The 27,573-nt window shown below is 37.5% G+C and overlaps 1 protein-coding gene across 1 annotated transcript; it reads left to right on the top strand.

Annotated features, from left to right (window-relative positions):
• Positions 1-1,761: 1,761 nt before the first annotated feature.
• LOC114282376 (rac-like GTP-binding protein RAC2) lies at positions 1,762-5,136 on the top strand. Its single transcript, XM_028225014.2, has 7 exons — positions 1,762-2,184; positions 2,318-2,405; positions 2,695-2,804; positions 2,939-3,002; positions 3,107-3,171; positions 3,258-3,323; positions 4,813-5,136. The coding sequence occupies exons 1-7, from the start codon at positions 2,086-2,088 to the stop codon at positions 4,909-4,911; spliced, it is 591 nt and encodes a 196-aa protein (XP_028080815.1). The 5' UTR covers positions 1,762-2,085; the 3' UTR covers positions 4,912-5,136.
• Positions 5,137-27,573: the final 22,437 nt, after the last annotated feature.

Here is a 27,573-nt window from a genome sequence, read left to right on the forward strand (position 1 = left end):
AAAATGTAATTTTATTCCTAATTTTTTTTTCTCCAAAACGTTAATTTATTGTAGAAATTTGTGCCTTGAGATATCTAACATATTTTATAATTGCACCCTTGAGTGCATTAAAACCGAGTATTTTGAGGAGAAATAATCTTGACCCCCATATCTTGTCACTGAAGTTTGAACCCAATATTTAAATTCAGTTTCTCACATCAGCAGGGTCTCAAAAGCCATCAATTTCTTAACTTTAGATCTAGATTGTTTTGGGTACACAAAAAAAAAAGTAATTTTTTTTTATATATTTTTTCATAATAAATAAAAAAAATAAATAAATAAACCATAAATACTCGGAACAAAAGTGTGGGAATACCTTTGTGGGATGGCCATTTGATTTGATTGTCATTTGAATTGGATCACAAGTTTGCTTTCCCAAGTGGCCTAAGCGAGAATCATGCATAAAGTTACCACATAACATTGTAATTATTATCATAAAGTGCTATATATAATAAATAAAAAATTAGTCTGAGGACTACACCACACCAATTAATACTAGATTGTAGAGTAAAATTATTTGCAAATAAGTTATTTATAGAATGATTTACAAATAAGTATTATATATGAATTATTTTGTGAATAGTTTCTTTGCGTATAATATAACTCAACAACGGTATTAAAAAACAGAAATGTTTGGGACCCCTTTTTTAGGAGTTTCATGACTCCTAATTTGATCTTGGCCTTGATGTATGTGTGGGCCTTACATTATGAGTGGTAAGGATGAGAATGAAAGTTGTAGAGGTCATGTATGTGTGGGTCTCTATCACAATTGATTTTACAATTGATTAAAAAATCAAAGTACTCTTCTGTTGCTTCCTGGAAGCTTCTTAATGTGTTTCATGAAGTTGATCATCCTATTAATCACTTAAATGATGATGACTAAAGTTTTGTTAATTGTTAGCACAAATGAACCGTATACTTGTCACTATTTTAAAAGTTAACTTTAACAACAGCTCATAAACCACTCACCCATAAACTCTCCCTTAATTATGGTGACACCCACTAAGATTTTGAGGTATGATACTTTTGACAGCTTGTGTATGTTTTTCCTCTGCAACCATGGTGACCATCAACTTTGATCTCTCACCCCAATAATGTTATGTGCATAAATAAGTACAAAATAATAATAATAACAATAAATAAATAAATAAATATTCATGTGATACATTGATTTTTTTTTTTTGGCATATTTTTATATAAAAAAATAATAATAATTATGTGCAAGTAGGCATTATTGTCCGCTCCCTCACTTAGAGTTGCACCATTTCATTATTCTATTGAGATAAACATATGATAAGAGATGGTAAAACTGTATCTGAAAAGTTTTTTCTTATCAAGTATTTAAGTTCTTTTAAATAAATATTTTAAATTCAAGCAGTTCTAAACTTATTTTTCAAACTCAGGTTATTTTAAGAAGTGGTATTTTCAAAAAAAATTATAAAAAATTAAATGAAGTCATATTTTGAAAACACATTTGATAAAACTACATAAGTTTAAAAAATAAGTTCAAAATTGTTTAAATTTGGTAATTTTGTTTTAAAAGAAGATAAATTTGATATTAAAAAATATATATATTATCTGGCTAGGTAGTATGAAACTTTTGTCCATTCATCGGTGATGAAAACTCTCTTAAGTACACTTTCTTTAAATCCATCATAAGACTTGGTGATAATGATTTATAATTTCCTCAAATTCCATCATTCAATCTCTCCCTTGTTCAACACTTAACCAACTAACAACACCAAACACCAAACACCCCTTTTGTAAGTTAAATATTTTGGTATGTCTGTCCTTCCCCTTAAAGGAACAGAAAGCCATTGGCATGTAATGATGGTAAAGGAAAAAGGGTAACAGCTAAAGTTGGTTAAAATATGGTTGGAGAGAGGTTATTAAAATGCCCACCCTTACCCTCCATTTTTATTCAAAATTCAAACCCAACTCTTTACTTCAAAACCTCTCTCCACACTATATCACCTCATCATTATTCAAAATTCATGCATCAAAGGTGAAGTGAGAGAGAGAGAGACAGAGATAGAGAGAGGAAATATGACCACTGCAAGATTCATCAAGTGTGTTACGGTTGGCGATGGAGCAGTTGGCAAGACATGCATGCTCATCTCATACACTAGCAACACCTTCCCCACTGTATGTTCTCCTTCCATCATCATCTTTATGATATGTGTTTTCTGTGAAATTAGAAAAGTTATGTGATGGTAATTATCATGATCTCTCTCTCTCTCCCTCTCCTTAAAACTTATTTTTGTGTGTATTTTGATAGGATTATGTACCAACTGTGTTTGACAACTTCAGTGCTAATGTGGTGGTTGATGGAAGTACAGTTAACCTTGGACTTTGGGATACCGCGGGTTAGTAATTGTTTTCGTATTTATGAAAATAAAAAGATTAAAAAAAAAGGGTTAGAAAATACTTATTGTTTTCATGTCTTTCTCATTTTTGTGTCGAAACAATTTTTGAAAATTAAAAAATATTTTCTTAAAAATTGCGGAAACAATTATCCAAACAAGTTTTCTGTAAAATAGAAAATAGAATGAAAAATACAAGCAAACATTCCCTTTTGTTTATGTAACTAAGAAAAAGTTAGTATAATTGAAGCACCAATTTAATCAGTTCATCAATATGGTGGATATATTACAGGGCAGGAGGATTACAACAGGTTGAGGCCTCTGAGTTACAGAGGTGCTGATGTCTTCTTGTTGGCCTTCTCTCTGATTAGCAGAGCCAGCTATGAGAATATCTCTAAGAAGGTTATTCATTACTAGACAACACAGCATTAATAATTTCCTTATTCATTTAACATTTTTTTTTTTTTTTTGGATTCATATTATCCAAACAAATATCGGTTTCTAACAAAAAAAATACTGTTCAATTGGCTCTTTAGTGGATTCCTGAGCTGAGACATTATGCACCAACTGTACCAGTTGTACTTGTAGGAACCAAATTAGGTAAGAATCGTGAATATGTGTAGCGTTACTCTTTTTCTATTTATATATATTTGTTACTTTCTCGGTTTTGAAGTAAACATATGTAATAATGTAATTAATTGCAGATTTGCGCGAAGACAAGCAGTATTTGATTAATCATCCCGGCGCAACCCCAATCACAACCGCTCAGGCAAGTCCCTGATCACATGAACAATGATGTGTCAGTGTATTCATGTTTGGATACTGAATTGTATTCATTGGGATAATATTTTGCAGGGTGAGGAACTAAAGAAGATGATTGGTGCTGCTATTTACATAGAATGCAGCTCAAAGACTCAGCAGGTTTGTTCCTATGATGTTGTTTTGCTTTATATAACTTGTTCTTATAACCAAACACTACTTATATTGAAACTAAAATCTATTTATATCTCAGTTGGGAAACACTATGGTATACGCTCTTCATATACACTTTATAATTAAAAAGAAAAATGATAAAATTTCAATTTTTGAATCATAATTAGAAAAAATATATCATAACTAAACACAACATGAGACATAACTAATGAACTCATAAATCATAATTAAAATAATGTCATAACTAAAAAAGAAAATTTGTCATAACTAAAAAAGAAAATGACATAACTAGGGGTGTATATTAGAACAGCAATGTTAGGTATCATGAAAAACCTTTCATGTTTTGTGACCCTTGGATTACACTTAGAATAAAGCACCACACACTAATCAAGGTAATCTAAGGATCATAAATTTTTCATGATCATTTTCATGAAATTTTTTTCATGATCCCTAACTTTTCCCATATTAGAATTTCCCATCTCAGTTATTGGAACACCATGAAACAAACTATGGAAGAAGGTAAATTAACATCTAATTGCAAGTACAAAAATTTTACGGCACAAGATTTTCTGTCTTGATGCACTCTCAATCTCAATAGTGCCATGTTTCAAAAATTTTCTTTTCAATGTTTCGAGATTCTTGTCACGTCATGCAAGTAAGAGTGCATTAAGATTTGGAGATAAAAAATCATTAGTTGCCTTCTACTAACATACTTTTTTTTATTGGGAGCAAAAAAAAGGGGGAAATTGGGAAACATATATATTGCTTAAGCAAGTTGAAAGGCGGCAAATTTTTTATTATTTTTTTTTTTTTGTGATCTGAAGTAACAATACTTTATATATTTAGAAAATTAAAATAAGATGTGTTTCTACATGGATAGGAAGATGGTTAAAGGAGCATTGGCAAATCTTTGCATATATATATATATATAAGTCATGTTATGTTGGTCTGGGTGTGTTGAACTGATAGCTCTGCTTCCTTTTATTTTGGAGAAATGTTAGGGATCATGAAAAGTCTTTCATGAAAATGATTATGAAAGATTTGTGACCCTTAAATTATCTTGATTAGTGTGTGGTGTTTAATTCTAAGTATAATCTAAAGGTCACAAATCTTTCATGATCATTTTCATGAAAGACTTTTCATGATACCTAGCATTGTTATTTATTTTGTTGTTCTTCTTCTTCCTGTCGAGTTTGGTGCCTCACCAAACTCTTGGGGTTGAGTTTGCAGATGATTGGGCTGTCTTCTCGGTGCCAACCTAGTTGGGATCGGGTTAGATCGCTATGATGCATGCTGCTCTCCCCCTCCTTTTTGATGTAATCACATCTCTTGTATGGTTTTTATCAATAAAGGTTCTTTTTCGCTGATCAAAAAAAATATAAGTCATGTAATCAATTATGATACTTTTAGATTAGGCACGAGCATTTTGGTTTGATGGTTGTGTAACTTCAGCCTAGTTTCCTAATAAATTTTTCAGAATGTGAAGGCTGTGTTTGATGCTGCAATCAAGGTTGTCCTGCAACCTCCTAAACCGAAGAGAAGGAGGCGGAAAGCAAGGCCATGCGTGTTTCTTTAAATAAACTTTCATGCTAACCTTTAATTACCTTTATATTATTAAATATGCTTTCTCTTGTAACCATCTTCATACTCTTCATTTCATTTTATAAGCCAAACTTAAAATTTATGCCACTTTCCCCTTTCTTTTTCCTTGCTTCTTTTTCTTTACTCATCCTTTTTCTCTGTACTATTGTTCTCCTACGCGTCAATGAATTCTAAATATACTTTCTTCTTCTTGACTCTATACTTCTATGCTTTTCCTTTTTTTTTTAATTTATTTGTTTCTTTATTTTCTTCTTGGGAAAATAATTTGCACGCATAAATTATATACAAAGAAAAAAAAAAGCTTATTAAAATAACGTGGCAGTGATATTATTAAAACATTAAATTAAGATTGCCCATTTTAATTTGAAACCGAAGGATTCAAATGTGTGTTATGAGGGCTTTTCCTTTCATCTAATTTCTTTAGCATTGCAAATTTGTTTAGAGAAGATTTCATGCATGGCCATTGAAGCTCAATGGACTCCAATCTAAATGTGTTGAATCAACCATCATGTATATTTGTAACATTGGGCGATAAGCAAGTCCTTGCTTTCAAAATTTATTCTTGTAATGACATGTTCACGATAGATTAGATTGAAGAATATGTAGAATACAACTTGTGGCACCAGCCTTCATTCTTCATCTTTAGGTTCTTTACCTACCTCTTACGCTTGGTGGGTATGCCATTTTATTTATGAAAAGTGCTAAGTGCACAGAAATCTATATGACAAATGTATTTTTTTTTTTTTTTTTTTTGGGGGGGGGGGGGTAAGGATGGGGTGGTTTGAATCTTGATGGGACTTTTGTGCAAGTGACAAATTGTTGTAATGTCTAGGATCACTTCTTTTTTTTTTCCCTTTTTTTTTTTTTTTTCTTAAATCCTACGGTTTAGTTACATTACAAAAGTGCACCTAAAATATATTGATTTATTTGGATGTAATGCGAGTCGCATTTAAATTAAGACCTTGTTTGTCATAATTAAAAAAAATCAAAAAGTTACTATCTTATTTAAGTCATATCATCTTATTTAAGTCATATCACCTTTGTATCACATTACTTCAAATCCAATTTATACCCAATCCATATTTCATAAAAAGTTAAAAAATACACTTATTTAGATCATCCCAAACCATCCCTAAATCTCAATCATATGATATAGGAAAAAGATCAGGACCCCCACAGAAAGTGACCCCCATGACCCCCTATGTGACGTGATTGGCCTTTTTTTTTTTTTTTCTTCTCTCCCAATCACCAACCCCTACGTGTGTATGATCTTGATGGGACTTTTGTCCAAGTGACAAATTGTTGTAATGTCTAGGATCACTCTTTTTTTTTTTCTTTTTTTTTTCTTTTTTTTTCTTTTTTTTTTCAAATCCTATGGTTTAGTAACATTACAGAAGTGCACCTAAAATATATTGATTCATTTGGATGTAATGTGAGTCGCATTTAAAAGACTTTATTTGTCATAATTTTAAAAAGTCAAAAAGTTAAAAAGTTACTATCCTATTTAAATCACATCATCTTATTTAAGTCACATCACCTTTCTATTATATCACTTCAAATCTAATCCATACCCAACCTATATTTCATAAAAAATCAAAAAGTACATTTATTTAAATCATCCAAAATCATTCCTAAACCTCAATCACATGATATAGGAAAAAGATCCAAACGCCCACAGAAAGTGACCCCCACAACCCCCTGTGCGACATGATTGACCAATTTGTTTTTTTTTTTCCTTCTCCCCTTATCACCAACTCCACGTGTGTGGGGGGGGGGGCGGCAACGGCAGCGGCAGCGGCAGCGGCGGGAGGGGTCTCAATCACCTCTCCATGATATATTCTATGTGCACTTTTTGTATTTTAATTTATGCACTAAATGTTAGGATCAAACACACACCCAGAAAATATCACACACACACAGAGAACACAATATTTACGTGGTTCGGCCCAATGCCTACATCCACGGACAGAAATGAGAATTTTCACTAAAATGGAGCAAAATACAAAATACAGAGGAGGAGATGAAACTCACTCAACTCACAGCTCTTACTCTCCAATTTCTGATATCTCACATCCTCTCCCTCCCATCTCTATTTATACACAAAAGGAGTAGGTGGGAGAGCCTTCATTCTTGACTTGGGTAGCCTCCATTCTTGACCTTTGCTATGGTTGGTGGCTGCCAAGCTTGACTTGGTTGGTTGCCTTCCCATGTTTTTCATGCATGTGGGTTGGAACAACAATTCTCCCCCTCCATACCCAGATGCATGACTGACTTCTCACTTGAAGTCCATCCCGGCAATGTCTCTGCAAATTTCGAGTTTGTCTCTCGAGACCACCTTTGTAAGCATGTCAGCTGGATTCTTATCTGTGTGAATCTTGGTCAGTTCCAATAACTGCTTGTCCATCACTTCGCGTATCCAATGATACCGAACATCAATGTGCTTTGTGCGAGAATGGTACATTGAATTCTTGCTCAGGTCTATGGCACTCTGACTATCACAATGTACCGTGAACTTTTCTTGCTTTAATCCCAATTCTTGGAGAAACCGTTTCAACCACAACATTTCTTTCTCGGCTTCCGCTGCGGCAATATACTCTGCCTCAGTTGTGGATAAAGCAACACACTTTTGCAGCTTGGACTGCCAAGACACAGCTCCCCCTGCGAAAGTGAACAGCAATCCTGATGTAGATTTCCTACCATCAAGATCGCCTGCCATATCTGAATCAGTATAGCCTTCCAAGACTGGTTTAGCATCTCTAAAGCACAAACACATTTTTGCTGTACCCTTGAGGTACCTCAGAATCCACTTGACTGCTTCCCAATGCTCTTTTCCTGGATTGGAAAGGAATCTGCTTACAACTCCAACCGCATGAGCAATATCTGGTCGGGTGGACACCATTGCATACATCAAACTCCCTACAGCGGATGAGTAGGGAATCGCCTCCATCTCTTGTCTTTCCTTCGTAGAGGAGGGACAAGAATTCTTGCTCAGCTTGAAATGATTAGCCAGCGGAGTACTGACTGGCTTGGCATCTTTCATGTTGAACTTCTCAATCACTCGTTCAACGTACTTCTCCTGTGACAGCCACAACTTCTTGGCTTTCCTGTCACGCACAATATTCATGCCCAAAATTTGTTGTGCAGGGCCTAGGTCCTTCATGTCAAAGGACTGTAATAACTCCTTCTTCAGTGATCTGATTGTTGTGGCATCTTGTCCAACGATCAACATGTCATCAACATAGAGCAGAAGTATGATAAAGTTTCCACCGGGAAATGTCCTGACATAAACACACTGGTCTGCAACAGTTCTCTTGTACTCATGACCTACCATGAATGAGTCAAACTTCTTGTACCACTGTCTCGGCGCTTGTTTGAGGCCGTAGAGACTCTTCTTCAATCTGCAGACTAAGTTTTCTTTTCCTTTGACTTCAAAACCTTCTGGTTGCTCCATGTAAATTTCTTCCTTCAGATCACCATGGAGAAATGCTGTCTTCACATCCATTTGTTCAAGTTCCAAATTCAAACTAGCTGCTAGTCCCAAAACTACTCGAATGGATGTCATTTTCACAACTGGCGAGAAGATTTCATCAAAATCAATACCTTTCTTCTGCCCAAAACCTTTGACAACCAATCGAGCCTTATACTTGACTAGCTTTCCGCTGCCATCTTTCTTCAACTTGAACACCCATTTGTTCTGCAATGCTTTTCGACCCTGGGGAAGTTTCACCAAATCATAAGTCTGATTCTTCTGCAAGGATTGCATCTCTTCTTGCATAGATTGCTGCCAGCTACTCTTCTCCTTATGATTTTGAGCTTCTTGAAAACTTTCTGGCTCCCCCTCATCGGTAAGCAAAATATACTCAGAAGCAGGGTATTTGGTTGACGGCTTAAATTCTCTTGTTGATCTTCGTAACTGTGGACCAACAGTCTCTGGTAGAGGGGGTTGTGGCTCCCCCTGCTCAACACCCTCTGCTTCTGGATCTTCTTCTTCTAGAAATCCATCCTGCAACTCTACATTATTGACTGCATGCTGCGGTAACTCTTCTTCATCAGTGGCATGCTGTGATGGTGCAGGGTTTGGAATAATTTCTGAAACATCATCAACTTTGGGTTTGGCTGGTTGCCCAAAGTCTTCAAAGGTCTGGCCTTCTTGAAACACTATATCTCGGCTTCGAATGACCTTTTTGTGTTTCGGATCCCACAATCTGTATCCAAATTCTTCATCTCCATAGCCAATAAAGATGCATGGAGTGGCTTTGTCATCCAGCTTCTGTCTGTGCTCTTTGGATACATGTGCAAATGCTTTGCACCCAAACACTCTCAAGTGAGAGTAAGAAATCTCCCTTCCAGACCATACTTCTTCTGGAATCTGAAAATTCAGTGGAACTGATGGCGATCTGTTGATCAAATAGCAAGCAACACGAACAGCTTCTCCCCAAAATGGCTTTGGTAGCTTTGCCATTTTGAGCATACATCTGACCTTCTCCACAATGGTTCGGTTCATTCTCTCGGCTATACCATTGTGTTGTGGGGTTCCAGGAACAGTCTTCTCATGCCGGATGCCGTGAGTAGCACAGTAGGCTTTAAATTCCTTTGATGTGTACTCGCCTCCATTGTCTGTTCGGAGACATTTCAGCTTCTTTTCAGTCTCCCTTTCCACCATAGCATGGAATGTCTGAAAATGCTGGAACACCTCAGCTTTGGTCTTTAAGACATAAACCCATACCTTCCGTGATGCATCATCAATGAACGTCAGAAAGTATTTTCTACCACCCAAAGATTCCACTTCAATGGGACCGCAAACATCAGAGTATACTCTGCTCAACAACTCTGATTGTCTTCTGGATGATGAATGGAAAGCTACTCTATGATGCTTCCCAAACAAGCAGTTGTCACAAGGATTTAATTTTGCATCTTTGGCAAAGGGAATAAGTGACTTCTTTGCCAAAATCTGTAACCCTTTCTCACTCATGTGACCCAGCCTTTTGTGCCACAAATTTGGTGACGTCTCATCTTCTGCTGCGTTGAGACTATTTGAATTCACCTCCACATGAGTCTTGTATAGTGTGCCAATTGCCTGTCCTTTGGCTACCACGAGAGATCCCTTTTTCAACTTCCATATGCCTTTGCCAAAGTAGTTCTCATAGCCTTGTCGATCTAAGGCTATCCCTGAAATAAGATTCAGGCGTAAATCGGGAACATGCCTGACATCTTTCAACACCATCGTGCACCCAACTTTGGTTTGGATATGAACATCACCAATTCCCACAATTTTTGAAAAACTGGAGTTACCCATTTTCACTGTACCAAAATCTCCAGCTTGGTACGTACTGAAGAACTCCTTCTGGGATGTAGCGTGGTAGGAAGCTGCTGTATCTACCACCCACTCGGTGTCGTTGTCTGACATATGGAGGCATTCTTCTTCTTCAACAGAGAATAATGCAATATCCTCTGAGACAGAAACTGCAGTGGTCCCATCTTCGGTCTTTGGCTGTCTATTGCCTTGTTGTTGTTCTCCCTTCAAGGCATAGCAATACTTCTTTATGTGACCCTCCTGGCCACAATGGTAACATTTGAACCTTGGCCGGCTCGTTCCTTCTTTGAATTTCCCTCTGTCTTGAGATCTTCCTCTGCTGCGTCCTCTACTTTTGCTTCTTCCCCTGCCCCTGCCTCTGCTTTTATTTTCTGTGACGAGGGCATGGGATTGATCTCCACCCATTTCTTTCTTTCTTGCCTCTTCACTAAATAAGGCATCTGTAACCATGCTCATGGTCAGTTTCCCTTCTGGGGCAGAGTTGCTGAGAGACACCACCAATGTCTCCCAACTGTCTGGCAAAGAACTGAGCAGCAATAGGGCCTGCATCTCATCATCTAACTCCATTTTGACAGTTGTTAGTTGGTTCACCAAATTTTGAAACTCACTGGTATGTTCAGCAACAGAGATACCGCCTTTCAACTTCAAATTCACAAGTCTCCTCATCAGGAGGGCTTTGTTCCGAGCAGTCTTCGACTGGTACATGCCTTCTAACTTTATCCAGAGAGCATAGGCATCAGTCTCCTGGGCGACATGGTGGAAGACACTGTGATCAATCCATTGTCTGATCTGGCCAATGGTCTTTCGGTTCTTCCGCTTCCAGTCTTCGTCTTTTTCCGTTGGTGGTTTAACGCCATTAAGCTCAATGGGGTCAAACAAATCTCGGCAATACAAGACATCTTCCATTCTAGGCTTCCAAATGGCATAATTGGAAGCATTTAACTTTATCATAGAACCTGAAGTCGACGTTGATTCCTCCATCATACAATAATGATCGTTGGCTGAAAAAAAAGTTTTGCTGTGGAGTCCGGACTGGTCAAATTAGCCGAAAAAACACTTCGGATTGCCAAAATAAAAACTTCAAATTTTTCAAAACTTATTTGCAAAATATGACCGTACGGATGTGTCCGGAATACTCCAAATAGTCGGAAACCACTATTGGATCACCCAAATCGGATCTCAAATGGCTTAGATCAAGCCAAAACAGATTGAATGGTTCAGATGGGCAGAATCTGGTGCGCCTGCGAAGCACCAGATTATTCCTCCGGTTCTGCTGACGTCAGCGGCTCAGTCAGCGGCTTGGTCAGCGGCTTGGTCAGCGGCTTGGTCAACTCGGCTTCGGCTCGGCTTGGGGCGCGCGTGCTGATGGCGCGTGTAAGGCACGCGCTGGTTCCTCAGTCGTCTTCCTCCTTGAACCGCGCGTGGAGCGCGTGTCTGAGAGTGGGATCACGCGCCGGGTGCCTGAACGGCGCGTGTGGGCGCGTGATGAGAGTGGGATTAACGCGCCAACTTCCAGGGGCGCGTGGGAGCGCGTGCGGCCTCCGTTTGGTGTCTGTTTTATATTTCTGGACTCCTCTCGTCGAGTCCTTGCACCTGGTATGCTCAAAATCGGATTTCGAGCAATACGATTTCTGGGCAGTTTCGAAACAATACTCTGTTTTTCCGAAAAACGTATAATTTGGCTCTGATACCACTTTGTTAGGATCAAACACACACCCAGAAAATATCACACACACACAGAGAACACAATATTTACGTGGTTCGGCCCAATGCCTACATCCACGGACAGAAATGAGAATTTTCACTAAAATGGAGCAAAATACAAAATACAGAGGAGGAGATGAAACTCACTCAACTCACAGCTCTTACTCTCTAATTTCTGATATCTCACATCCTCTCCCTCCCATCTCTATTTATACACAAAAGGAGTAGGTGGGAGAGCCTTCATTCTTGACTTGGGTAGCCTCCATTCTTGACCTTTGCTATGGTTGGTGGCTGCCAAGCTTGACTTGGTTGGTTGCCTTCCCATGTTTTTCATGCATGTGGGTTGGAACAACACTAAACATTATGGGAAAAAAAAAATTTTAAAAAAAATTAAATGAAGAATGCGTCTGACAGCTATAGCAACATAGGCAAATGCAAACTAGAACTAAGATTGACAATAATTGACTAACGCTTTGAAGTAATGTAGTAACTAATCCGCTCACATACATACTTCATTGAATAAAAAAAAATTCAATGGTGCTAAACACACCAATTGCTATACTAATAAGGTCTCGTTTTGCAATTTTTATTTTAGTTAAAAAGTTAAAAAAAATCAATATAAATTACCACATTACTCTTTTTAATTTTCTGAATATTTTTTTGTAAAAAATCAAAAAGTTAAAAAGTGAGTTTAAATTAAGACTTCATTTGTCATAACTTTAAAAAGTCAAAAAGTTAAAAAGTTACTATTCTATTTAAATCACATCATCTTATTTAAGTCACATCACCTCTCTATTACATCACTTCAAATCCAATCCATACCCAACCTATATTTCATAAAAAATCAAAAAGTGCAGTTATTTAGTACACTTATATTTAGATCATTCAAAACATCCCTAAACCTCATTCACATGATATAGGAAAAAGATCCGAATGCCCACAGAAAGTGACCCCCACGACTCCTTGTGCGACGTGATTGACCAATTTTTTTTTTTTTCCTTCTCTCCTAATCACCAACCCCACGTGTGTGCACTTTTTGTATTTTAATTTATACACTTAACATTATGGGGGGGGGGGGGAATTTAAAAAAAAATTAAATGAAGAATGCGTCTGACAGCTATAGCAACATAGGCAAATGCAAACTAGAAAAGATTGACAATAATTGACTAACGCTTTGAAGTAATGTAGTAACTAATCCGCTCACATACATACTTCATTGAATAAAAAAGTATTCAATGGTGCTAAACACACCAATTGCTATACTAATAAGGTCTCGTTTAGCAATTTTTATTTTAGTTAAAAAGTTAAAAAAAAATTAATATAAATTGCCACATTACTCTTTTTAATTTTTTGAATATTTTTTTATAAAAAATCAAAAAATTACTAATAGATTGTTCCCAAACAAGGCCTTAGCGTACTAACACATGCTATAGCAATAAAATTTCAAAATTATAAACTCCACCCATTATACAAAGTACAAAGATTCAAAATTAATAAAATTATGTCACATCATCTGTTAGTATATTAATTAATATATCAATTAGTATGTATAGTTATATTCAAAAGAAAACATTTTAGCCAAGTCATAATGCAATTTGCAGTTTTTTTTAGTTGTATTGTAAATTTGGGACGAATGTACGAAAATGGGGAATATAGGTACTGTCATAATAGGCTATTGTGCCCCTCTCATGGGGTTGAGATCGGGTCTATTTTGATAATTTAAAATGTTCATATTGTGGGATACATCGAGTAAAGCATTCATCACAAAATCAAATTAATTGGACAATTTGTAACCACATGATTAGGGACTTAAAAATAAACAATTTCTTATCAAAATAATATTTAGGGTGAATTATACTAACGGTCCCTATAAATTGGGGCTTGTGTTATTTTGGTCCCTGACTTTTCAATTATAACACATTTGACCTTGAATTTTGAATCTTGTTCCAAATAAGAACAATTGAAGATACTATTGGATTTTTCAATGGCAAAATCGTCAATTCGATAAAATATAAATTAATTTGACAAAAATAAATGTCAAAAAATTATTTTTGAATTTTTAAAAATTATTTCTACCTTCTAAAGATAAAATTATATAAAATTGATAAATCTTTTAGACATTTATTTTTTTTTAACCAAATTAATTTTTATTATGTATTTGGATGATGATCATGTAAAATTAATTTTTAAAAATTAATCATTAAATTTTTATTAATTTTTATCAATTTTACATATTTTTATTTTTGAGGGGTAGAAATAATTTTTAAAAATTTTAAAATATTTTTTTGACATTTATTTTTGTCAAATTAGTTTTATTTTATCAAATTGAAGATTTTGCCCTTGAAATTAAGCAATGGTATGTTCAATTGTCCTTATTTGAAATAAGATTTAAAATTCATAGTCAAATGTGCCACAATTGAAAAGTCAGGGACTAAAGTAACACAACCCCAAACTATAGGGACTGTTAGTGTAATTTGTCCTAATATTTATCATTTATTTTCTTAAAACCAAATGTGTTATTGTTATTTTCACACCCCACTTTTTATTACTTGGATTCCATTACCAAAAACCATTATTATAATTTCAATTTCAGAAATAGCATACAGAAACTCGTTATATTTACAAGGAATACAAAAATAATAATTCCCTTATTCGAATATAAAATGAATGCAACAGGAGTATGTCCAAATAAATTACCTGAAGGCTTACATCTTAAAAGTAAAAGAAAGGGTTTGACCCTTTTACACAGATAACATTCCGCCCGCAATTTAAAAGGCCCCGTGGCCAACAGATAAAAAGGATCCATGATCTTGAACACTTCTCCATGTTCACCTAAAAAAGATTAGCAACATGGAATGAACATATAGTCCAGTAGAGATCTCAACATGATCCTTAACAATAACAACCTACAGATAGCTATAATCATAAATGCTTAGTCTCATACTATATAATAATGTGACAATTTATAACCAAAATATATATACATAAACACTTTTCTAAAAAACATGCATTTCTTTCATTAACGTAGACAACTCACATTTCCTTACTCTTATCGCCATTTTACCAAATTTTACATGACAAAAAAAAAAAAAAAAAAACAAAAAAACAAATTTTTGAAAGAAAGACTTTCACAAAAAACCTTTTACACTTTTTCACCCTTTGTAAACTTGCACCTGATTTGACTTTTCAAAAAAAACATGTTCATGAGTATCCGATATCTTTTACATTACTTACAATCTCAACACATTACTCATGTCCACTTCCCACACACTCATGCCCATGCAAGTATACCTTTAGTACGAAAGGAAACACAACAACATCCAACAACTATCTACTTCGATCATTTAAGCAATTCGGCCTTCCAAAAAAAAAAAAATACCACAACCATCATAACACATGACATACTCAAATATACTGAAGCATTAAAAATAAATAAATTCCGTTCTACCTGCCTCAAGCATGGTAAGCCAATGATACACCTTTTCACAATGAAATGTCAATTTACCAGACACTGGCTGGAAGGGAATGATACCTCTGCTAATTCTCCAGGCGCTAGCTGGAAAGTAATGGTACCTTTCATTCTCAGCGCATTACACATTTTTCAATCATCACATTATACAACATTCATAGACAACTTGAGTATATTACAGACACATAACCATTTCAACATTCACAATGTCATCCTCCACCGATGACCAAGGACAAAACTTCTAAGCAATATGTATTAATGCACGAAATACAATCATTACATTCTTACGAGGCATTAAATCCAACAACAACAATGATGTTCCAAGGTTTTCAATTTTTACCAAGGTTCTTTCTTAATTTGCAAAAGAGTTACAATCATCTCTATCTTTCCAAGTCAATTTCCAAAATTTCCAATTCACAATAAACCAATTTTACATACATGTAAATATACAATAAAAGAAACCTGTTTCATTCATTTAACCAAAAATTCAACCCACAGATAACAAAGTCATAATCCGCTCAATTTCAACTCAACAAGGGTATTACCCAAAATTTTTAATCTCATGGTTAAATCTCCTTTTTAACAATTAACAAATTATCAATTCGTTATATTTAACTATAATCAACCCAACACAAGGTAAATGTAAAAATCAAATGACCTGATTTAATCTCAAATAAATTACCAAGTCATTAATCAAATTCTTTAATTCGTAACATGATTATCTCACCATTTCAACCATTTTCACCTATTAAGCAATACTACAAAACAGTTAGGGCTTTACTTCTCTCTACCCATAACATGTTAAACCATTTCCCCCAAATTGACCCAACAACAAGCTATTTCCCAAATCTCAACCTTACACATTAACACTTAGATCCCCTTTTATGATTTTCCAAAAAGATCCATAACGACATGGTTTTTATGCAATAGAATATACCACATGTCTATCTATAAAAGAGGTATTTAAAAAAAATCAAAGAAATCCCTACCTCAAGAGAGAAGAGGAGAAAAGCCAAAAAATAAACTCCGCCAAAATTCGATCTCCACTAGTCAAGGCGAAGCCCTCGGTATGCTCATCATTTTGGTATAAGGGACTAGTACCAAAATCCATTTGATTCTTGAGATCAAAAGAAAGTACAAAGTTTTGAGGGTTTGTGTAGAGAGAGATGAGAGAAAAAGAGGGAAATGTTGTATAGAGAGAGAGAGACATAATCAGAAAATGAGAGGAAAAGGAGCAAAAGAGCAAAATATAAATGAAAAAGCATAAAAAGCGAGGCTGAGCACGCGCCTAGCCGCACGTGCGGCACCTTCTTCTGCACGTATGAAGCGACCTCCCGCATGTGCGGCTATCACCCCCGCACGTGCGGTCTTTCCCGCACCTCCACTTCCGCACTTGCCTTTTATGCAGTGTACACACAGCCCTCTCCCCTGCTCCCCGCATGTGCGACTCTAGCCTTCCTGCCCGGAAAAACCTTGGCTTCTCTCTCGACACTTCGGAGTCGACCTCGCACCCTCCGAGACAAGTGAAAACTCAGAATTTGAAACAAACAAGAACGAAAAATTCTGAGGAGAAGTTCTCAAAAACAACATACTCAATTGTTGACTGGATCACACTTTGAAACCCGGCACTTTAACAAAGACAAATCCGACATAACTCAAGAGAACAAGGCAACTCACGTACCGGTCATCACAATTATATAATTACAAATGTTCAATTAAACTTGGTTTTTTAAATAGATGATCTATTCGACGAATACAATATAAATAATTTAGATTATCAACATAGGCTCAATATCGACGCACAAGGGGCACATCAGTATGGTAATGCTTGAAGCAATGGCGGACAGAGGTCAAAGTCAATCAAACAAACTCATTGGCCTTGCTAGGTGGCCTACATTTGACATTAGGGTCTAGATCCTCTATCGGATCTGCTTAGAACTCCACTACCAGCCAACCCTTTTTTTTTTTTTTTTTCTTGTTCTTGTTCTTATTTTCTCTTGTAGAGGGTCAGAAATTAAGGTCGAAATTAAGTATGGACCTAAGTGTGGAGGTCACCCTTGTTAGGCAACCAAGAATGATTAAAGGAGCATGTGCCAAAGCCCAAGAAAAGTAAGTCAACAATGGGCCGGAACAGGTTCAACCTGCCAAAGGTCCGAATAAACTCCATGAAGAAAAATGTCTAAGTCAAGTTGCGGAGGCAACACTTGCAGTAGTTAAGTTGCTGAGGCACTTTGTCTTAGCACCACCATTCTTAGTATTGCTAGCGCCGCTATCTCAAGTATTGTCGGCGCCACCATTTGAAGTTGCTGAGGGAAGAGAAAACAAAAGCAACTAAATTGCGGTGGCAACACTTGTAGCAGTTAAATATTAATATGTATATATATATATTTCTGTTGAGCAGAGCAAGGAGAAAAAAGAAAAAGAAAAATAAATATTCAAATCAAATCTGTCAAAAGCTTGGATTAGTGGAAATGTTTGTTATTGTTTAATTTATTTTATTTTATTTTTTATTTGTGTCTTGCTTTAGTGTAAATGCTTAAGATTTAGAATTTTTTTTTTTTAAAGAGGTTTATTCTAATCAGATTTTTATTTTTATTTTAAATGTATTATTGTTACTAACTAAATTAGAATTATAATATTTGTCAATTGAAAACTGTTATTGTAGATAATTGAAAGTTATAATTGAGACTAAAATAAATACATATCATTTAGTTGAAAATGAGTCAAAAGTGCTCATACATATCAAAATTTTGATTAAAATGTGACAAATTAAGATTAAAAGAGTAAAAAAAAAATGCATAAAATTGAGTTTTAGAGGGATTGTTAATGATTTTTAAAATTTCATAGCCGCGACACCCAATTCACGATACGTACCGACCAACACTATCAATGTTGATACTTTACGATCGATACCGTTACATTATCTGATACCGCAATTTAAAACTATGCTCTCTAGGAGAAGCAAGGGCAGTCCGTTCGGCTTGTATGTTTGTGAACGCTCTTAGCCTATCAAGAGGGATAACAAATTTCTAATTGAGTTGACTGTGATTGAACTAGTTCCACCCTGGGATGGCCTTGCAATGCTACATGACATATGAACTTATCGATCTAGGAGTGGGATAGCCTATAGATTGAAAAAAAAAAAAAAGGGTTGTTCAATGACGTTCTCATAGGAATGGGTGGAAAGAAAATGAAAATTTATTTGTAAAATAAGTGATTTTTTTATTTTATTTCACTTTTTAATTTTTTAAAAATAGATGCTATTTTTTTTTTATAAGGGATATTACCAATAAATTTTATTTTTGTTTTGAAGGTTGTTATCTAGTCCTATCAATTTTCACTATGAAGATCTAAGTTCTATTTGTAATAAATTGTTTTCGTAGAGTTTATTTTTTCATAATAGTGTATTTTATCCAAGTTTTAGCGTTCTCAACAATTTCCTAAATAATTTTTGATTTACTTATATTTTATTATACAAAATCATAAATAACAATCATATCAAAAGAGTTATGGAATAAAATTCATCACTTTCCATTATTTCAAACTATGATTTTTCTATAATAAAAAAAATAAAAAATTAAATTTTATTAAAATTTTCTCAATGAACTACATAAAATAATATCGTGGTGAATTTACATGTTTCTAAATGAGTGAGGTAATTGATGAACCTTATACATATATTTCCATTTATAAAAATTTACATAATTTCAATAATTAAAAATATTTTTAATTATTAAAATTTTAATAAATTAAATTTTTTTATCTTTTTATTCATGTTTCAGTGAAATGAGTAAAATTGAGATAAAATATACTACTTTAGAGAAATGAACCATTTGGGAACAATTTATAAAAAATAGGACATAGTTATTTATATTGAAATTTGATAGGACAGGAAATTTGGCAATTGACTTTTTAACTAAAAAGTCAAAAAGTTAACTTTTTAGTCAAAAAATCAGTAACTTATACTAAAAAGTCAAAAATTCTCTTTTCTCTCTACTTTTTGCACACTTTTCGTAATTAGCCAAAAAGTCAGCCCAAACATATAAGTTTTTTTTATCTACTTTTTTAGTCAAATAGTCAAAAAGTTACTAAATTAGCTTGTTCCCAAACGAGGCCTAAAATAGTTTAAAAGTCAAAATGCCAATACAAAAATTCAATACATTCTTTTTACATTTTTTGCACATTTTATTTTTTATTTTTGTAAAACGATTACAAATTACTAAAAAAAAGTTAATTCTCAAACTAACTCTGAATAGTAATGTTTAAAGCAAAATATGAATTATTAGTAATTTTTCCTTTTTATAAAGAAAATAGTTATAAGGGAATTTTTTATTTTTATTTTTATTTTCACGTCCCTCATTCTAAGCTTCTAGAAAAAATAAGGGCAACAAACTTTTCAATACTAGTCAATGTCCTCCAAAAATGCTCTAGACGAAAATGCTCCGGCAATAATGCTTTTTCACTTTTTAGGTGATTTGAAAATTTAAAATTTAATAACTCTTTATTTATAATTATATTTTTTTGTCAAATTTATATTTTTATTACCATATCTCATCAAAATTTATCAAATAAGATCTATAAACAATGTAAAATCTTTATAAAAAAAAAATTATGAAATTTCACTAACTTTTGCAGTGAAAATTTCACTGTCTAAACTTAGAAAAATTTCTGTTACAAAATAAAAGTTTGTAAATTTGAGAATCAACTACAAAAATTAGGTCACTAATTTCAAATTTATATATTAAAAATTCAAATTAAGTGTTCTAATATTGTGAATTTTAAGTAAAGTTTTACATGTTGTCTCTGGAAATTTTATTGTGCAATATAGAGAATAGAGAAGAATAGTAGAAAGAGAAAGAGAAGAATGAAGGAAAAAAGAAAGAAGAATATATAAAAATATACAAATTGATGAAGATTATGCAAGAAATTTTGTTGTGACAAATCAACTCGATGAAGATATGAATATAATGATTGTTGAGGGATGGTGGCAGTGGTGGTGTGACAAGCAGTGGCAATGGAGGTGCATACGTTGGCTATGATTGATGATGATGATAGCAGATAGTAGTGGTAACAGATGGTGACAATAGTAGTAGAAAATGATGGCTATGATTGATCACGGAGATAGTGATGGTGATGTTGATGGCGAATAAAGCCAATAACGACTTCTAGATCTTAAGCATGTTGAAGGGAGATAAGAGAAAAAATAATAATCAAAGAGAATGATGGAGATACAGAGAGTTTTTAAAAAGAAGTTTTAGTGTTGTAAGATTATTATTGTCTTTTAAATTAAAATATTTCTTTATTTTCCTGGAGTTTGAAATTTTAGGAATTTTAATTACCAAACAAATTGTTGTTTGCAGAAGAGATGCCTCTATAATTTTCTTAGCTTTAAACCTATTTTTTTATTGAGAAAATCCTAGATAAATTCATATTTCAGCTCGTATAAGTCATTAATGGCAATGGTGGTTCTATTGGGGGACATAATGACATTTGTTGGTCAAAAGTCCATGTGCTAACGATTTTAAGAAATTTAGTCCATAAATACCATCTACCTTTACAAATTTATCTATCTCTTCAATTTTTTAAGCCTATTTATCCAAATTATTTTACCCTATCTTTCACAATATTTTTAACATATTTATTCAATTTTTAACCTATTTATCTAAATTATTTTTACACCTATCTACCAAAAGTAATCTATTTGTACAAATTATTTTTTAACCTTAAATTTTTTTAAATACTTTTTGAGAGGGTAATTTTTTGGTAAAAATTGGGCCGAGCTGTGAGATGGACTTGGTGGCCCAAAATGCCAAGGACTGGGTAAAAGGCCGAAATGTTACTGCGGCCCAAAAGAGATAAAAGTCACTCCGGCCCGAGCTGTTGAAGTGACTCCGGCTCAAGAACGATAGATTTACTCTGGCTCTGCGGAGATGATTGACTTACTTCGGCTAAAGGAATGTAAAGCTGCCTCGGTTTTGACAACTTGAGTTAGTCCGGTCTTATAAGGTAGTCCGGTCATGATTGAATTCGGGATAGGTCGGTTGTAATGTTGTTACTCAGTGGATCGGTCCAAACACACCACGGTTCATGTATGAGAGCCGAGATATGGTGTAACATGAAGAAGAACCGAACTACTGTTAGTATGGCCTACTTTGTGGCTCGGCATAGCCATTCTTACTTCGGTCGAATGGGAGTTCGGCCATAAAGAAAACCATCCCACTTGGTTTAAGCAGTGGGGGAGGGTGTAAAAGGATAAGCATTATCCTTAGGAGAATGAATCCTAAGAGGACTCTGCATGGAGAAATACAAGTCCTACTAGGATTGTGCCACGGAAAACTTATAAAAGCCCACAAGCATCACCTTGGAGGAGGTAATTGAACATAATTTCTTTCTGAGAACATAGAGCTTTGTCTATTTGTCAAGTTTTCTGACTTAGGCATCGGAGAGGTTTCCGGCACACACCTGCCGGCTAGCTCACGTTTGTATTTTCAGGTGACAAAGCGACGTCGTACGGAGGAGCGTGGACTTGGTCAACAGGATTATACGAGGAGAATTATTTCCTCCCCGTACAATTGGCGCCGTCTGTGGGAAGAACAAGACAAGAACAAAAACCTCTTGACTAAGCTTCTCATTTTCTCATTCAATGGCACACATTGAAGACTTGCCGCAGTCCGCCGTCGACGGGCTAACCCCAGACGGGGGCGCAAGACGTGAAGGATTACCTTCTGTCCCTCCTATGGCAGATTTGGAGCCCCAACAACATAACTCCAGGAGGAGTGGCAGGGGAAGGCGGAATAGCAGCCCTCGTCACTCTCAAAGTCCTGACAGGCAAAGGAGGAGGATTGATCCTCAAGCCCTGGAAGATCGCGTAAAGGAACAAGATGAACTAATTCGAAAGATGGCGGCGGACATGGAGGCTTTGAAACGCCAGATGAAGACTAAAGATGTGGCGACAGGAGAGGGGCGCAAGCACAAGACGCCCCCTCGCCACTCAGAGAATTGTAGTAGGAATACTACACCCTCCCAAGGAGAGAGCAGAAGCCTCAGGACAGGCGACACTCACTCCTTATCTTCAAGGACTCGTCACTCCAGGTCTGAGAGGACGAGATCCGAAAGATCATACACTGAAGGAAGCACGTATTGGCCTTCACATTCACACCAAACCAGATCCAGACAAACAGAGCTGCCCAGGTTATCCGACTTACGAACCGTGCTGGAAGAAAAAGCACGATGCAAGGAGGATGCCAGGGCAAGAGATCCACACCGAGTTTCGGCCTTACAACGGTTGGCTCCTCGGACGCATGGAAGCGTCGAGGTTGGAATGCCAATACCGCGACCGGCCTACGAACCAACGGACAAGGCATTGGCAAGACTACAGACTTCGCCGTTTGTCCCAGCGATCGAAAACGCACCCCTACCATCAGGCTTCCTTCAGTCGAAATTCAATACATATGAAGGGAAGACGGACCCGTATTCACACTTGAGCCACTTTCGCCAAGTCATGGCTGTGTACAGGCGAAACGAGGCCTTAATGTGCATACTCTTCCCATCAAGTCTTGGCGACCTGGGCTTGACTTGGTTCGAGAAACTCCCAGAAGGCAGCATAGCCTCCTGGGCTCAACTGGCGGAAGCGTTCGTAACGAGGTTTCGGACAAATACTAAAACACCGGTGGAGATAGACCAGTTACTCTCCATCGACATGGGTGAAAAAGAGACCCTCAGATCTTACAACAGTCGCTACTGGGAGACATTCAACCAGATTGGAGACTACCCCACCAATCTAGCCATTGCGCAATATAAAAGAGGCCTACCAGTAGGGAACCGACTAAGGGATTCAATTACCATGACGCCACCCCTCACCATGGAGGCCCTGATGGAGAGAGTGCATCAGCACATCAGGGTAGAAGAGGATGGCGCACGTGCAAAAGCAAAATCTAGTGCAGCCGTAGTACCAGAAAAGAAGACCTCAGCAAAGGTCAATACAGTAGATCGGCAGAATAAAAACGGGCGTGGCAGACGAGATAACGGAGAAGACCCAGACAAAAGATGGTTGAGAATCCGCACTGCCATAACAACGGTGTTCAAAAAACCAATATATCGGATTCTGAGCGAAATAAAAGACGAGCCATTTGTGAAGTGGCCAGCCAAGCTAGGGGAAGCTCAGAAGAATTACGACGACAGATCACGGTGCACCTTCCACAAAGAAAAGGGGCACCGAACTGAGAATTGCGCGCCACTAAGACAGCACTTGGAAGAATTGGTGGCAGCAGGCCACTTGGACAAATACATTGAAGGAGGAGCACAACCGGCTCCCCAAGATCATAATGACCATCCCAATAGAATGCCAATCGATGCACCACCTCAAGGCATTATCAATGTAATTCATGGAGTTTTCGAACCTGAGCGCGTATGCGAGCTCAGAGGTTCAATCAAGAAGGCTGAGCACTTTAGGGAAATATTAAGTGCCCAACCTGCCATCAAAAAGGGGAGGACAGAGGCAACAAACGTCATGTCCTTTTCGGATAAGGACTTGGAACGAATTTATTGCCCCCATAATGACGCCTTGGATGTCACTCTCCGAGTCAAGGATTTTGACGTCAAGCGGATTCTGATTGACCAGGGTAGTTCATGTGAGATCATGTATTACGACACATTCAAGCAACTAAAGCTGCAAGACAAAGACTTGGCGCCTGCAGTTTCTCCCCTGATTGGATTCAACTCCATGCCAGAGTGGCCTGTCGGGAAAATAATCCTTCCGGTCAGAACAGGAAGTGTAACAAAACAAGTGGAGTTCTGGGTATTGAAGGTCCCCTCCACATACAACATCATCTTGGGCAGAACATGGCTGCATGCCATGCGTTCGGTAGCGTCATCATACCATCAGGTAATGCGGTTCCCCAACGACACCGGCATAATTGAAGAAGTCTATGGCGATCAGATCATGTCAAAACAATGCTTCGCCACAGCAAATGGAAGCCGAGCGGCCAAAGGATACGTTCATTCGGTGGAAGAGCCAGAAAGTAATGAACTATTCGCGGACGTCGGCAAAGAGGCTGATCAGAAGGCGGTGGAGGACTTGGTGGAGGTAAGAATAGATGAGAAGAACCCGGATAAGTTCTTCTTGCTTGGCTCATCGTTGTCCAGCACTGAGAGATTAGAGGTCTTGGAATTCTTGACCTCTAATATCGAAGTGTTTGCCTGGACACCCTACGACATGCCAGGTATTGATCCAAACTTCATCAGTCACCAACTCAATGTCCACCCATCCGCCAGGCCAGTCATCCAACGCACGCGCAGATCGGCACTCCACCACGCCGAAATAGTGGCAGAAGAGGTAGGCAACCTGCTGGAGGCAGGAGCGATAAGGGAAGTACACTACCCAAGATGGATCTCCAACACCGTCGTAGTGCCAAAAAAAGAATGGTAAATGGCGTGTCTGCGTCGACTACAAAACAGTCAACAAGGCGTGCCCAAAAGATAGCTTCCCTCTACCAAGGATAGATCAACTGGTGGACCTAACGGCAGGGCATAACCGACTTAGCTTTCTGGACGCATACAGAGGCTACCACCAGATCGCCATGCATGAACCAGACCAGGAGGTCACATCCTTCACAACACCAAGGGGCTTATATTGCTACAAGGTCATGCCCTTTGGCCTAAAGAACGCAGGGGCGACATTCCAGAGGATGGTCACCAAGATGTTTGAACCATTGTTAGGCAAAACAATGGAGGCTTACATCGACGACATGGTGGTCAAAAGCAAGGATGAGAATGACCATCTTAAAGATCTAGGCGAGATGTTCCAGATCCTGAAGAAACACAAGTTGCGCCTCAATGCGTCCAAATGCGCATTCGGAGTTGGATCTGGCAAATTCTTGGGCTTCCTGGTGACCAACCGAGGTATAGAAGCAGACCCCTCTCAAATCAAAGCAATCCAGGAGTTGGAGAGACCAAACTCAGTCAAAGAAGTGCAGCATCTCACTGGTATGGCGGCTGCACTCAACCGATTCATAAGCAGGTCATCAGACAGACTACGACCATTCTTCCAAGCTTTAAAGGCCAAATTTGAGTGGGATGAAGAATGCGACCGAGCTCTGGAAAGCTTGAAGGAATACATGTCTTCCCCACCACTACTTGTTACTCCAGTACCTGGTGAAGAACTCTTTTTGTACCTGACAGTCTCTCAACACGCAGTCAGCGCAGTGTTGGTTCGTGCAGAAGGAATACAACACTTGCCCATCTTTTATGTCAGCAAGACATTGTTGGGAGCCGAAACAAAGTACTTACCATTGGAGAAACTAGCATTAGCATTAATGATGGCATCCAGAAAATTAGCGCACTACTTTCACGCCCACACCATAGTCGTCCTCACAGCCTTTCCATTAAAAGCTCTGTTTGAAAGGGCGAACTTTAGTGGGCGAATTTTGAAGTGGGCAGTGGAGTTGGGACAATTCGACATTAAGTTCCAACCCAAGACCGCAATAAAAGCCCAATCTTTGGCAGACTTCGTCGCAGAGTTTACTCCTGGAAGTCATCATATCTGCCCAGTCGACCTAACTGACACAACCGAACTAGGGACAGAGGTTGACGCCGGAATAGCGCAACCCCTAGTGGAAGGTAGTAAATCAAGCACCAAGGCAGACCATACTAAGGACAACAAGGAAGAGACAAACAAAGGCTCACCAACAGTTCAAACAGAGGACGAAGGACAGATAGCCAACATGGACCTCGAAGAAAACACCATTCTTGACCTCACGGCATCATCTGATCCTTCCACTTGCTGGAAATTATTCGTTGGAGAGATGTGGAAGCTCTTTGTGGATGGAGCATCCAACCGACATGGTGCAGGGCTCGGCATAGTCCTCATCTCTCCAGACGGCCTGGTTATAGAGCAAGCAATCAACCTTGGCTTCCCAGCATCCAACAATGAAGCGGAGTATGAGGCGCTTCTCGCAGGACTCAAGTCGGCACACTTCATGAAAGCAACCGAACTAATGGTGTACAGTGACTCTCTGCTGGTGGTAAACCAAATTTCTGGCGAATACGAAGCAAAGGACGACAGAATGGCCAAATACCAAGAGTTAGTCAGAACAGAGATCAAAAAGTTTGATGTGGTAAGGATAGAACAAATTGGCAGGGAGGAAAACAGCCGAGCGGACGAGCTAGCAGGCCTTGCCTCAATGGCGGATACATCAATCCCTCATCCGTTACTCATTGACTTCTTGCCAAGACCAAGCATAGAAGACCCCGAAGCAGAAGAACCATGTTGCACAGAATTAGGCCCTTCTTGGATGGATCCCATCATCCTATTCCTAAAAGACGGCATCCTACCAGAAGAGAAAAAAGAAGCCAACAGAATAAGGGCAAAGTCGCAGCGATTTTGGCTATCTCCATCTTTGGCATTATACAAGAAGTCGTTCTCTGGGCCTTACCTCAAGTGCGTTCATCCCAGCAAAGTAGAAGCATTCCTGTTCGAAATACACGAAGGGGTGTGTGGAAGTCATCAAGGGGGAAGGTCGCTCGCTTACAGGGCTATTTCGCAAGGATATTGGTGGCCATATATGCAAGCAGACTCAGAGAAATACGTAAAGAAGTGTGAAAAATGCCAGAAATTCGCACACCAAATACATCAACCAGCAAGAGAACTCCTACCCTTAACTAGCCCATAGCCTTTCGCAATGTGGGGCTTAGACATAGTAGGACCACTTCCAACAGCACCTGGCGGCAGAAAATTCTTTCTCGCAGCAACAGACTACTTCACAAAGTGGGTGGAAGCAGAGGCATTGGCGTCAATCAAAGAAAAAGATGTGAAGAAGTTTGTTTGGCAGAATATCATCACTCGGTTTGACATACCAAAAGCACTAATCTCAGACAATGGTACTCAGTTCGACGGCAGAATCTTCAGAAGCTTTTGTGAAGAATACAAGATAGAGTTCTACAATTCCACACCGGCATATCCTCAAGCAAATGGGCAAGCTGAAGCATCAAATAAAGTCGTCTTGGATGGACTAAAGAAAAGGCTAGAAAGAGCAAAAGACAAGTGGGCAGATGAACTTCCTCACGTCTTATGGGCTTACCGCACCACGCCCCGGCGATCAACTGGAGAAACACCATTCTCCTTAGCTTATGGAATGGAAGCAGTGATCCCA

This window comes from Camellia sinensis, chromosome 7, assembly GCF_055761805.1.
Source record: "Camellia sinensis isolate YWXY chromosome 7, ASM5576180v1, whole genome shotgun sequence".
NCBI lineage: Eukaryota > Viridiplantae > Streptophyta > Magnoliopsida > Ericales > Theaceae > Camellia > Camellia sinensis.

What these genes read in the sequence shown, in the direction of transcription:
- LOC114282376 (XM_028225014.2), top strand. Translation starts at nt 2,086, where the DNA reads ATGACCACTGCAAGATTCATCAAGTGTGTTACGGTTGGCGATGGAGCA. An exon ending in CTAGCAACACCTTCCCCACT is followed by an intron (nt 2,185 to 2,317) that starts GTATGTTCTCCT and finishes GTATTTTGATAG; the next exon opens with GATTATGTACCAACTGTGTT. An exon ending in ATGAGAATATCTCTAAGAAG is followed by an intron (nt 2,805 to 2,938) that starts GTTATTCATTAC and finishes TTGGCTCTTTAG; the next exon opens with TGGATTCCTGAGCTGAGACA.